Below are 14,837 nucleotides of genomic sequence, written 5' to 3' on the forward strand. Positions count from 1 at the left end.
TCAAATCTAATGGAGATTTTATTAAGTCTGAAATATTATCCCTTAACACTGTAATTATCATCTGTGATTAATCCTCCTTGCCCTAAAAAGCCATGCACATTTTTCAGATTGAACACTATATTTCAGTGTTCATTCATAATTACAAGAGATGTAACTGAAGAGAACAAATGAAAGGGCATGTTTCTCACTACACATTGTTATTGAGGTATGTTAAACACTGGAATAACTTATCCTTGTTTTTCACAAACTGTTGTAATCCCTGTCATTAGCAAAAATTAATTACAGCAGAAGCTGTGGATTACATAACATGAGTTAAAACAAAAATCACCCTTTCATACAACTGGTGACCGAATGCAACAACATATATTAGCACAGTAATTTCTAAAGCAGTCCAGTCTTGTTTTCAACACATCTTCAGAAAACAGATACATAAGAAAAAATAACTAAGAGTTAAAAGCCATATATGTCTTGCTGCATTATCATAGCTACACATAACCATCTACCACTTTTGCTACAGTAGAGCCTAAAGTACACTGGAGCAGACAATCAGACAGAGGCAGGTTACATGTCGCGCTGTTGTTTTGTGCTTTCGTACATCCACTCTTCAACAACTGCATCATAAACACAATTAGAAACACATGCCTTAAAAGACAAATGCAGAGCCACTATGCAATGAACTCAGCTCCAGCTGTAATGTGGAAAATTAAACCCTGTTTACAAGCATTGTGAGTTTCTGAGGTGGTTGTAGGACTTAAACTTGCTGCAGGGACATTACCTGCTTGGAGGTAGTCTGGCAGCAGTGTCTCAGGCAGTGTCTCAGGCAATTGGTAACCATTCTTCCTTGCAACCACCAGATGGAAAGCAGCACAAAACTCAGGGAGTGTCAGAGCCCCATCGCAATCCACATCACTCAGCTCCCTGCAGGTACAACAGTCACGTATTTATCAAGCCATCACCTCAGGGAAATGTACACATGCAACCACAGAGGATGGAAAAATAAAGCTTTGAAGACAGGTATTCTGATAGAGGACAACCTCCATTTTTTCTACTTGATCATAACTATTAAAACTCCTATAACCACAGAAGAGACTGGGTTGGAAGGGACCTTTCAGCTCACCCAGCCCCAACCCCTGCCATGGGCAGGGCTGCCCCCAACCAGCTCAGATGCCCAGGGCCCCATCCAACCTGGCCTTGAGCGCCTCCAGGGATAGGGCACTACAGCTTCTCTGAGCAGCTGTGCCTCACCGTCCTCTGGGTAAAGAATTACCTCTTAATGACTAATCTAAATATCTCCTCATTATTTTAAAGCCAACATTCACATCTGACATCATGGGCCAACATAATAAAGTAGAAAGCATTATTTTTGGAGCAGCCCTTGCACCTTTCTTGCATTTCTAAGGGTGAAATCAACTTTCTAATGGTTGAAAGCAATTTTGACTAACCCATGCAGGATCTTAAGCCAATTCAAGCAAAGTTAAAAACAGACTTCAGCAAATGTTTAATCAGCAACAAAGACTAGCCCCAAGAAAGCAGGTAAATTAAAGTTCTTGATTTTTCCTAATATTGTTAACTGCACATTAAATCTCTTGTTTCTTTAACTCTAGAATGCTTACAAAAAGATAAACCTGGGCTTCAGGTATCCAAGAATTCAATTTTATAAATTAACTCCTGTGCCAGAAGTAAGTAATATCTTACTGTTACAGTGATTAAAATAAATAAACATATAAGTTTTGACACTTTGAAAATAACAAGTATGTTTTCAAGCTGCTGAGGTCATTGTGGCAAAGACTGAAACATCCCACATGCCTAACAGAGTAGAACAATTGATAAATCACTACAAAATTATAATTTCCTACTAGAAAGGAACGTTTTCTTTGAATTTTGTGCAGAGAACAACCTACATGAACAATACAAATACAATGTGTTTTACTAACATATTGGCTTAATCTGTTCTTCTTATATAATCTTTTCTTCAAATTCAAATATTGACTTCCCCCAACAGAATGCATCTTTGGTTGTGTTTCTGTTGTTTTTTTTCAGAGAATCATAGAATGGCCTAGGTTGAAAAGGACCTCAAAGATCATCTGTTTTCAACCCCTGCTATGTGTAGAATTGCCAACCACCAGACCAGGCTGCTCAGAGCCACATCCAGCCTGGCCTTGATTGCTTCCATCCACAACCTCCTTGGGCAACCTGTTCCCCTGTGTCACCACACTCCGAGTGAAAAAATTCCTCCTCGTATCTAACCTAAATTTCCCCTGTCTCAGTTTAAAACCATGCTCCCTTGTCCTATCACTATCAACCGACGTAAACAGTTATACTCCCTCCTGTTTATCTGGTCCATTCAAATATTGAAAGGCCCCACTGAGGTTTCCCCAGAGCCTTCTCTTCTCCAAGCACCTTTGTTGTGTTGTTGGCTTTTTACTTTTATTTTCTTGACTTATAATCTGCTTTGAAATGATTTCAGACATATTCTTGGACCCCGACAGATGTTTAGGCTCTTGCAAGCTTTTCTTCACATCTATCCTCATAAAAGCTTATATTAAGTAAAAACTCATCAGCATTTTTGAACAACAATTAAAACACTTTTCCTACCTAGATGCAAGGAAGACACTGACTTACAAAGCACCATGTTGTTTATGAAAAGATTATAGAATCCTTGTCAAATTTTATCATGTACAGTTCCATCTGCAATTGTTTCTTAATAAGTTCATTAAGAGGAAGTGTGGTGCTTCATTAGAAAATCACTGATGAATTACGTAGTTGCACTTACCAAAAATTAGGCATTAATTAGGCCTCATCTGACAAAACAAAGCCAGAACTATAAAGCCAACAACACATCTAAAATACTCCAAATGTGCCTTTCTCTACACAAAAAATGTCATTTTGTTGAGCTAATGATGTTCCTTTATCACACTTAGGAACAGCTCTCAGTTACGCTGCTGTTCAAGCCTTCCCCGTCCTGCTGAGCAGGCAAACATCCCTGCAGAAAACAAGTGTGTCAGGAAGATCAATGAGCACCCTGCTGCTTGGGCCTGAGAATGATTCTGGAGATAAGAGCGATAATTAGAACTGAAAACACTTTTGTTAATTCAAAAAGAATTCTTCAATTAGGTTACCTTCGAAAAACAGGATACACATCCCAAACGCTACTACAGTACTTACCAGATGTGAGAAAGCTCTGGGATGGGCAGCTTTGATTTCGTGAAGAAATTCTTTGCAACGGAACCTGTTGGGAAACCATGCCTTATCAACTGCTTGAAATTGATTCTCCAGTTGTTTACATTTGGCTAGGACTTCTGCACCAGAAGCAGATGGTTACTGTACATTCAGTAGGCACCACGACTAACTGCATCCTAATGTAGTTGTTGGACCATTTGTGACAGAGATATCCAGACAGAGCTGTTGACCTCATTTCCCCATTTCCTCCACATGGGAAAAACAGATAAAAGAAAAAACGCTTCAGTGATAGTGATTATAACTAACACATTACCATGTCACCAAGGATAAAATAACGGACACAAACAGCTCTGCTTCACTCAGAGGCCACATGCATGGAGTGCAGTGCTGCAGTGTCTGCTATTCTCCCAAACTGCTGCTTCAACCACAACATCACCTTGAATGGCCCAAATGTGAAATAAGCACATGGGCATATTGCTACTGGGGCAGCACAAGTTCTTTGTGTTCTGGAAGCCCTGCCAGGATGTAGGCTTACAAAACCTACGTTGATATTTTACAGAATGTAAGGTAACACACACTTCTAGGTCGATACCCCTTTTTTCTTCATGCATTCAGGTCAGATCACCCACTGCAGTACGTGAGAAAGGCTTTAACTAGGACAGGTCAGGAGACAGCTAGCACAGCATGTCATCTCTGGAGCCAGATGTCAAGAGAGGAGGACAAGACCTTGACAAAGCCATGTAATAATGCAGCTCCAGAATATCCCCTCAAGCTCTGGCCAGGGCTAGGACTGAAATATTCAGTAACTACCGATGGATTTTCATATGATAGATTTCTTAAATAAATTCATAAGCCTAAACAAATTTCTAGCAACTGTATCACCCCACAGCAAAGATTTTTACAGCTTAATTATTTTAAGACATTGTGGGAAACTCACATTTATCACTTATAAACAATAAGACTGGATGTGTAAGGCTGTCTGAGAGTATTGCTCAACATAAATAAAATTCAGAGCTCCCTGAGAAGCCCTATATGAGCATACCCATGCACATAGTCACAGATGTATATGGGTGTTTGAGGAAATGCAGTGTAGTTGAACAACCATTTTCTCCCTCGAGTAAATTATACAAAAGAAACTTGACTGAGGAAAAGTATTGCAGAAGCATTAATTTCTGTCAGCATCAGGTAATTCATCACAGAATCACAGGGTTAGAATGGAAGGACCTAAAAGATCATCTAGTCCAACTATCCTCCTATAACCATTACTACCCACTAAGCTACTAAACCATATCTCATAGCACCTCATCCAGACTAGTCATTCAAACCTTTGCCTCTATCCAAGGATGCTGAATCCCAGATGATGCTGAAGAGCAGCAGTGCAGCTGGACTCAGAAAAATGTTCTTAATGTAAACACTGCAACTTCTTTGACAGTCTGCCAGTACCTGCAGGGAAGCATCTCACAGGCACCCTGATCCTTCCATTCATAATAGAAACGCAATCTCAGTATGCTATTACTACAATTATTCCACGTATGTATTCTCCAACAATTGCTTTTAACCACCTTGAGGTCAAAATCTCAGTCCCTCAGAACCATAAACCCTCAGGCCTGATATGCAGATCAGTTATACACATGCTTAATTTTCATCATAGGAAAGCTGTCACTTTTCTGTTGAGAAAGTTAAACCCAAGCCTATACAGTTTTCAGCTCAACAAACACTGCAGGTGTGATCTATAATTACACATCATCAGAATATGAGCTCATCTTAATTTTCACCAAACCACAATGCTTCTCCTTAGAGGTAATTTCTCCAAATCAGGACCGAACACTTAGCGTTGCCTCAAGTCTGAGTAGAAACTCTCAAAGGTTTCAAATCATGCACTGGAAATAAATAGGTAACCACTTTGTTTTAGTGTGAAGTCACAAGTTTTTATGTCTTTTTCCCCTTAGCTCTGCAAGCAGCTTAACCAAGGACAAAAACATAATGCATACCATTACTGCTGCCAACAAAAACACCTGTGAAACGGGACAACAGGAGTGCAGATGTGTATCAAAAAGCACTGTTTGGATTTCTATGGAAGAGGTACAAGGGAGAGAATAAAGCTTTGCCTGATTCTCCAATGGCAGAGTAAACTTGCAGGGACAAAAATGAAGGGGGAAATTGATCTGCAATATTGAAGAGTATCTGCAAAACTGAATGCAGTATGATGTATTTCACTTATCAAATAGTTACCCTTTAGAACAGAGTAAGTTCTGAAAGAATTAATATCCATATTTAGGAAAAAAAAACTTAATACCCACAGTATTGGTCCCGTTTCTTTATGTTGCCTGCCTTTAAAAATAAATCACAATCAACTTGTGTTCATAAGCTCATTAAAGAGAAAACAATTAATTCAACTACTTAATATTTCACAACTCTCAACCTGGTTCCCCTACTCAAAGAGGACATGTTTTGGTAAAAATTACCTGAAATAAAGGAGTTCAGATCAGGCTGCAGGGACTTGAACTGGTTGACATAGTAGTCTCGCTGCTCTTCTGTTATCCTCCAAGGGTCATCTGAGTAATGGGCACTGCTGTCCGGCTGCTCCCGCTCCACTGAAAGAGACTGAGAAGAGGGCAACTGGCATCAGCTGAGAGGGTCAGGCAGGGCTCTGGGAACCTCAACAGACCAGATTCATGCTGTTCTGGCAGCAGACAAGTATTTCAGAAAGATGAAAAGCAGAAATGGCCATGTTGGTTACTGTGTTGTTACTTTTAACACCAAGGCTAATAATTTAACTGGGCAATTAAAGGAAGTTTAGATTACCAAAGCTAAAAGAAAAACAAGATCTTATTAGTGTTGACCACAGTAAAGTCCAAGTCATCCCTTACCACCTCTGGATTCATTCTGGGGTTTCAGCCATGCATTACAATCTGAACTGAACATCATATACCTAACAGGGGGCTAGTAATGGACCTACATCTATACCTGTGCAGTGCAGTGCCTGACTTCTTAGCTCTTCTAAGAAACTATTTAGCCTTGGAGAGATGCTGTATCTACAGAGCTAGTCTGCCTCTGGATCCACAGCTCACTCAAGGTAATTCGGTACACATTTCACTCAGATTTGCATGCCCTTGGGGATCTCCTTAATTTTCTATCACTTCCCACAGTTTGAGTAAAAACCACAACTTGGGGAAAAAGAATATTCTGGAGGATGTTGTATTTCTTTATGTACACGCTTTTCTGATTGACTATGGAAGACAGCTGCCAATATAATTAAGGCCTTTGTTGAACAGAAATGACTTGGTGTACAAGATGCTTTAGGTCTGGATGACAGCACTCATAAAGAGGGAGGGGGTAAGAACAAACAACTAGGCTCCAATCACCTCCAAAACCCTTTCTCTGTCAGACATCACTCAATTTAAGAATCAAAGCAAAATACCGATTCTGAAATACATCAAAAGATATCTGAAACAGGCAACTGCATAAACTTGTAAATTAATTTTCATTTCAAAGTACTGCACAAATGCACTCAATTTCATTACCAGTTTGCACAAATTACACGGCATTATCACTAGATCTTTCCCTGAAGCTTTGATGACATTTTACTATGGGATGCTAAACACTACGGAAAAGCTACAAAGTCCCTGAGTTGCATTTATTTAGGAAAAGCTCCCCCTTGGGAGAGCTCTGTGCCTCCTCAGGGCAAACTCTATTTGCATAAGAAACGTATAGCAGGCTTACTGGAACATCAGAAAAATCTGCTTTTGCAAAGAGCAGGAAAACATAGGACCCACTTCATAAAAACAATAAATGACCATAAATCTGTTTATTCTACTTGAGCTGTCATCTCAAACTGGGGTAAAAAAGGAATACACACAATATTGGACCACAACTCTCTGCAGGTGTTACAGATGACATCCAAACTCAAGCAGGAATCTCAGTGAAACCTAATATATTTCAAATTAAAATGTTTTGCCTCTGCTAGGATAACCTCACAATTATTTTTAACTTTTCTCAGTCTAGTTATCCTTTCTATGTCATTTGGTGCTTCTCATTTTACTTAGCTTCAGCAGTTTAATTGGATCATTCATTTTAATTTCTACTTCCGTTTTCTTACACCAAAAAAGCATCTCTTGTCTGGAAATACTATAGAGAACATTTTAACTTTTTAAAGTGAGAGTTCTTTTTTATTTTCTCAACTGCTTTATTAGTAATATTGCTAAAGAAAAGACACATAATTCATTACCCGACTAAGAGTTGAACATGCGAGAGCAGGTTTAGCCCCGTAATTCCCTGATGACGATCCATCTTGCTGGTGAGTAGAGTGTCTGACTTCATAGGGAGCTGGAGACATTTAAAAAGAGTACATAAATGAAAGGATAATCCAAAAGCAAAAAATTAAATCCTGCAAGTATAACTGACCTTAGTATCACAATATCAAAGAACAGGGAGTCTTCAACAACAAAATGCCAGCTTCATACTTATCTTGAGATGTTACTGATAGAAATAGTCATTATATATTAGTAGATAACAGAAAGCATTATTCATAACGTGTAAATATATGTCTACATATTCTGTTTATGCATTTATACATTGTCTTTGTTACACCTTTATATAGCAGAAGAGAGTATTACAAGTAGTAAGAAATAGTTGAGCTGCAAAACAATATGCTTTGACAATGCTATCAAACAGTAAATCCCTGATGTTCTTTCTATATGCTAATCTTCCAGGTGTTATTCTTCCCCCTTTCTCTGATTTTTGTTGAAAATCAAAATATGTGACTCACCACTTGTCATTATTTGGAGTAAAGTTAGTCAAGAAAAGTAACAATCGCTCCTTCTTTTGTCAAGGTAAGTCACTCGCATTCCACTGCAGTAAATATAGTAAGCAGTGACATAACGGCACATTTAAGAACAATGTTTTAAAAATAGGTCAAGTATGCAAATGCAAAGGCAACTCACTTGCAAACTCTTACAGAGGTGAAAACTTTTGCTTCTGGCACATTTAAAATACAGCACTACAGTGACAGTCAGCATTAGGTAGACAAAATTTAACAGAATCTTGATGAAAAGTGAGACCAAGAAATCTTAACACTTCTGAGCTCAGGAAGACCTTAAAAAATAAATTTCTGAACTCCTCGCTTTCCTAAGTGACTTATCCTGTATCGGTGTCTATTTTTATTCCTGTACAATTATGTTCTAATTTCAGAAGAAAAAAAAAAAAAGAAAAAAACCACAGGAAGGAAGTTGGAAAATACACAGAAGTACTCCAAGAGGAGATTTAAGCATCAGGTCACTGCTATGTGTTTGCAAGCAAGAAAATCTTAAAATTACCTGGAAAAAAAGAGTAAAATCTACTGGTATTTGGATACCGATGAATGCCAAGCAAAGGCTGATCATTAAATCACACTCTCCCAATTTCAGAATCACTCATTCAGTATAAAATACGTTTACTAAGATCACTCTTGTGATCTTAGTACACAAGTGCTGTTGTTTTAAAGTCTATCCTCTTGTGTGCTCACAGGAAACTGGAAGATTCGTAATTTAAAAGGCCAGAATGAATCAGTACGTCACCAAGCCCAGCGCTTTGGTACAGCACAGGTCCTAACATGTTATTCAGTTACTTCCACTGAGAATGCATTTGGCTAAAGATTTCTTTCTGGAAAGGCATCCAATGCTGAGCTGAAAACATCTACATCCTTATTTTAATCCCCAGTGCTTTCTGAAAAATACATACAGTGCTCTACTCCTCCAAGATTGTACCAGTTCAAGCCGCTGAATGATTACTTTCAGAAGTTGATATACCTGGATTGGATGCTGCTGTTTTTATGTATTTTGCACAAATACTGATTGGTTCTGTGAGAAGTTTGACTGAAGTTACTATCGTAAGCAAATTCCTAGGCACTCCACCCCATCATACCAAAAAAAACCCCAACATATTGTTGACAGAGACAGAAAAAAATCCCGGAAAGCAGTAGAGATCACTACTATGGGCAGCTTTGATGGCTTCCTCCATCCTTGTGCGCTGGTCTTCAGGATGCCTGCCACTACTGGTCTCATTTATCAGAGTGAAAAACATGTCCTACCAGAAGGCAACCTTACTAACATGGCTTATTGCAGAAGTCATCCATTACTGTTTTGACCAGTTATGCTAAGGGTGGGGTGGGAAAAAGTCCTGTTTCTGAATGAATGGTGGTTTACCTAGCTGAAGGTACTTCTAACTAAAGGATTGCTACATGCCGGTGTCTGCTATCTTCACCACCTTGGTCACCAGATGCTGCAATTAGGAGAGCACAGACACCCTATTATTAACAGGAGCAACTCAAGCCTTTGTAAGGACTGGCTCCTGCTCTGCTATCCTCTAACAAAAACTAGAAGATTTTGCCTATCAGTTTAAAGAAAGGACAGCATTGTAGTGCCTTATTTTTATCTGGTTTGTCTACATTATGCTGTAGGACTGTATTTATATTCATGTCCCATTGTAATTTCCGTTATGAAATCAGACAGATTTTTATCACTTCCTGCAAAGGAAAATTCATTGTATATCTGAATACTAATACAGTATCTACTGAAATCATGAGTACTGCTGGCTCATGGTCACCCTGTTGTCCACCGAGACACCCAGGCCCTTCTCCACAAAGTTCCTTCCCAGCAGGTCAGTTCCTAACTCATACAGATGCATTAAGTTATTCCTCCTCAGGTGCAGGACTCTGCACTTCCCCTTACTGAACCTCATAAGGTTCCTCTCTGCCGAACTCTCCAGTCTGTCCAGGTCTCACCAAATGGCAGCTCAGCCTTCTTGTGCACTGGCTGCTCCTCCCACTTTCATATAATCAGCAAACTTGCTGAGGGTGTACTCTACCCATTCATCCAGGTCACTGATAAAGATGTTGAACAAGACAAGACCCAGTACTATGATGATAGAGAGCAGCTTGGTAATCACTTCTGCCAGCTTCCTCAACACTCATAGGCACATCCTGTCAGGGCCCATGGATTTGTGTATGTCAGGCTTGCCTAGGCAATCTCTGACCAGATCTGCCTTGACCAAGGGAAAGTTTTCCCCTCCCTAGACCCTCTCTATTATCTCCAAAGTCTGGAATTTCCAAGAGGCAGTCTTAGTAACGAAGACTGAAGAAAGGAGAGTGTTCACTAGCTCCTCCTTCTCAGTGCCCTCTGTTACCAGGGCACACACTCTGAAAATACTTACAAACATATCCACTGTGATATATTACAGGCAGTCTTGCCAGGGACTACGTATGAGCATTCATCTGTGAGCTGTGAAACATAAATCTAACTAATTTACCTGAAAGTAAACAAGAAGACAGGATTGAATGATGAAAGAAAAGTTTTTAGGCACAATAAAATGATTGGATCACTTTCCAATACAGGGGTATAATAAAATTTTAAAACCTTTACATTGACTGTCAATTCCATTTGAAACTTGGATGCTTCTGAGAAAAGGACAAAGAATAACTGAATACTTTGTGCACATCCCTACTTTTATCCTACCTCCATGCTGCTGCTCCAACCCACTTCTTGATTTACCATATCCATAGGTTAAGGGTGTTCTCTGGTAGGTAGACGGAGAAGCAGGAGGTGAACAGATCGGAGACATTGGCGGAGACTTGGGTTCCTGTTTGAAAAACACATCAACATGGAAAGGAATCCTGAGATGACAACAAAACCGAGTAATTCTGCACAGCAGTCTAAACACATACAGCATGATGAACAAAGAAGAGGAAAACACTGCAGTTTCCTCAGACGGCCTATAACCAAAAAATCTCTCACTAAAAAAAGATGAATTCGGTATTGAAACTTCTAGAATGAAGTATGGTAATGGCATAACAAAGCTTTAAAACAGTTTAGGACAATCTATTTCCAAACATGCCTGAAGAAGTGTCTGCTGAAGGCTTAACGTGAGTCAACTGGCAGTTTTTAAGACAAGAGAAGCTGGGATGGTGTTTCACTGAGGACAAGAGAAAGTTTTTTTCTGGACTATCCCTGGAGGAGATTAGAAAGGAAGGAAGTATGATGGCCTATCCCACCCAGAAACAGTGGCTAATAACGAGCTCCCTCATTTCAGCACCTTTTCTCCAACTGAATATTTCTGGAGCAACTAAGGACCATGCCTGCCATGAAAATTTCCTCATTTTCCTTTTTATTGCTCCTCGAGCAGAGAGATTTCTGTTTGCACCTTCTCCCCTTGACCTCTCCAAGAAATAGTACCACACTCAGTAGAACAACACTGGAAGAACTTACACAAAATATTTACAGGGCTGACAGTTTTACACATGCTTACATAAAGAAATTTCCCTTAGGGTAAACTGATATGAGAGATCATCAAAACAAAAACAAGAGCCCAGTCCTGACGGTGATTATTAACACGTAAGGAGCTCTTATTCAGTACAGTGCTGCAAAACTGCATCCACTCACACAAGTGTCATCACTTCCATGACCAGACCCAAATGCAGCATGCACAATGAAATACTAGCCTGAAGGAGACAGGCCCATTACCTGTTTGTCTCCTTCATCTGTTCTTTTGTAGGAATTTTTTTCCAGAGTTGCGTGTGGAGCCTGAAACTTAACTCCATGGAGCTCTGCTGGAGTCCCATAGCGTACTTCGCTGTCATTTTTCAGTGCCATGAACCGTGGCAGAGGCAATTCTTCATTAAAAGAGAGAAACGTTCAATTGGGACTTCATAACATTGAAAGTCCTTGAAGCAGTACCATATTGTAAAACCAGTGAAAAGTTTATCTATAAAAGAGAACTACTTCTATTTTGTAACATCTATAAACGTGCAACCACTGTGATTACTTTCTGTCTTAATATAAATGTGAATGTTACACAAAACTACATTTGCCATATTTATGCATAATCTCAATGCGGAGAGAAAGAAAGAAGCCTTATGCACATTATTAAAGCAAGAGGCAAACTCTTTCTGACTTGGAAATGTTGTCTTTAGTAAAAAGAATAGTTTCCCATAGAAACTCTGTGACTGATTAATTCATTAGGTCAGGATGACAGCATTCTCAGTGCTTTCCTTATACAATGGAGCAAATTAAAAGTGGTGGGGTTCAGAGTCGAGGTCAGGACCCAGTGAGATGGGGGTACCATTTCATCTCTGCTCTGCAGAGCAGAAGATTGACACTTAAGCAAATGCATCTTTAAGACAATTCATGACGAGATTAGGGGAATGTTATTAGAAACCATTATTTTTCTGCAGTCAGACCTTAAGATCAATGCAACTAAAATTAACAGAACGTAGTGTTCAAGATCGAACCATGCATCACCTCTGTAATCATTTACACCTACAACTGCTACCAGGAAGAAAAAGAAATCAATATAGCTTTGGTGTGTGCTACTCATCCCACTCCAAAATCACTAACATTTCAAGAGAAAATACAATTAGCACTGGAAGCATTTCTGAGGAGAAAGTAAGCAGGTTATCAATAGGGAGGCTGCAAGCACCCTTGTTCACTCAAATTGGTGATGATGCACAGCTGCTGTGCTTGTAACACATACATGCACACAGTATATCTCACTTCAGTTCAGGTTTCTTACTCAGTTTGTTTTTTCTCAGACCAGCAGTGGCATCCTTAGAAAGGAGCACAGCACAAGAAAATGTTGCATAAGTGGAAACCCTCCTGATCTTCAGCCTGAGGCCTGACAAGGCTGAGCAAGGACCACCAGGGCAAGAAGATTCAGCTCCCTCTGTGCAGTCACTGTGACAGTTCTGCAGCTGGAACTGTTTTCTCTCTTCACTTGAGTTTGCTCTGCCTCTTAAGAAGCATTTATCTTCATCAAAATGGTACATCTACTGTTACTGCCACTTCTTTGCGAATAACAGCATTCTTTTAAATTACATCTATCATACGTTGCCATACCTACTGATACAATGCATTATTTTATCCCAAACAATCCTCCATCTGAAGCAGCTACCAGTTACCACTCAGAGGCCTTAGGGACCAGAGTCCAAAGGTAGCAGGGAAGTGTGCCTACAGCACTGACCGACTGTCACCTGGCAATCCCTTTAGGAGACGGAGCTGCAATCCTACCTCAGCCACATGTCATTCAGTGCAATGTTTTACCATTTTTTCACTCAGAGAAAGTAACATCACCTCCTACCCAGACTCAGTTCCTTGAAATACGCTGGTTTCACAGACAAATTAGAAGAAAAGTTCACCACCACCAAAAGCTTGCAAGGATTAAAGACAGGGAAAAACAAGCACGGAGTGCTGCAAGAAACGTTTGCTACTCACCATTCTTAATGCTCTCAATCCGTACTGGGAACCCTGATTGTGCTGCTGCAATTAACTTCAAAGCAATGTAAAACTGAGCTGGACCAAAATAGCCCACGCGTTTGGCTCCACAAACTTCTGTGATCTAAGAGAGAAAAGACACATTCTTAGTAAAATGCATTTCACTCTTTCAGGGAATGTAAACAGCTCTGCATTCACAAGCAACGAAATGTGTATTTTAAAGTTCAAAATACTTATTGTATTTAAAGTTATCTACTAAATGTATTTGTTCTGACTGCTGTCTGATCACATTCCCCTTAGTACATCAGAGACCAGTAGTTATTTACTATCATTTTCAGGTACAGCGAAGGGTAGCAGAGCTATCCTAAAATGATTTATTTGCTTTCATATTATGCATGATTTTAACAGCAGGTGAAATGATTGCTTATTTTGCACATTGTTTAGTCAGATGTTCCCACTGCAGGAGCTGTGGCATTCACAGAAATACATTTAGTCCTTACAACCACTGTAACTGGAATGGCAAACTCAGTACAAGAAATTCCACCTCCTGCTACTTCCATGCTGTCTCACAGGCCCCGATGGTGTCTCTGAATCCTATTGTTTTTAATCTGCTTCTTGTATGATGGTAGCATTGCAAATGCTATCATCCTGGCCTAACGAATTCATTGGCACTTCCCCACAAGTAGGTTCTCTACATAACACCCAGCAGTGGGATGCTCCAAGCTACAGTACCATGACAGAAACTATTAAACAGATGTATATAAAGAAATAGTATTGTATTATGAAATAGTAAAACTGAAAAGTATCTCCAAGCCTTCCTTCTCTGGATGTGGCGTCAGCCTTGACTGCCTGAGCTTTGTTTTTTTTTTCTCCTCCTACGAGTTTCTGAGATACATGGCTTCATTCCTTGGTGCTGCACCAAGCTGCTTTCTTTTTTCTCACTGCATAATGAAAAGGGAGACGGATTCACTGGACATGCTGAGCTCCAATTAACCACTGGAATCTACCATTCCTTCTTTTTTCCTTATGTCTGGTTGAGCGCTCAGATCCAGTGCCAGGACCTGGTGCTGAGGGTGGGGAACATGGCTTGCTGTGGTGCACAAATCCTTGACGCCAGACTCAGGATGAAGCAGCCGCAGCCAGAGGAGGGCACAGACATGCATCAGTAAGCTGACATCAAACCTGGGTGCCCACCCTGGTTTATCACGGGACAGGAGCAAGAGTGAGGATAAGGTCAGCCCTGTGACTGGAGGTGGTGGTCCATCAGCCATTCCTCTCAGCAGCACCTCAGGGTACAAGTGGCCAAGACTGTGGCTATGCATGTCCCTCCCTACTCTCTGTGATGAATGATGTAAATGATCTACTTGCTCTTGATAGGGAAACACAGACATTTTATTTTGATGAAGCAGCTGAAAT

At 40.0% G+C, this 14,837-nt stretch overlaps 1 protein-coding gene across 2 annotated transcripts in view; it reads right to left on the reverse strand.

The window, feature by feature from the left end:
• REPS2 (RALBP1 associated Eps domain containing 2) overlaps nt 1–14,837 on the reverse strand; it is a 97,328-nt gene that overhangs the window by 54,337 nt on the left and 28,154 nt on the right. For both annotated transcript variants that reach the window (XM_072343506.1, XM_072343511.1), the window contains exons 2-8: nt 13,422–13,545; nt 11,676–11,824; nt 10,671–10,794; nt 7,409–7,506; nt 5,646–5,784; nt 3,166–3,229; nt 776–918 (exon numbers count right to left, since the gene is read on the reverse strand). In XM_072343506.1, the coding sequence (XP_072199607.1) occupies nt 776–918; nt 3,166–3,229; nt 5,646–5,784; nt 7,409–7,506; nt 10,671–10,794; nt 11,676–11,824; nt 13,422–13,545 (841 nt within the window). The remainder of the gene's footprint in view (nt 1–775; nt 919–3,165; nt 3,230–5,645; nt 5,785–7,408; nt 7,507–10,670; nt 10,795–11,675; nt 11,825–13,421; nt 13,546–14,837) is intronic.

The sequence above is a fragment of the Excalfactoria chinensis genome, chromosome 1 (genome assembly GCF_039878825.1).
Source record: "Excalfactoria chinensis isolate bCotChi1 chromosome 1, bCotChi1.hap2, whole genome shotgun sequence".
Taxonomy (NCBI): domain Eukaryota; kingdom Metazoa; phylum Chordata; class Aves; order Galliformes; family Phasianidae; genus Excalfactoria; species Excalfactoria chinensis.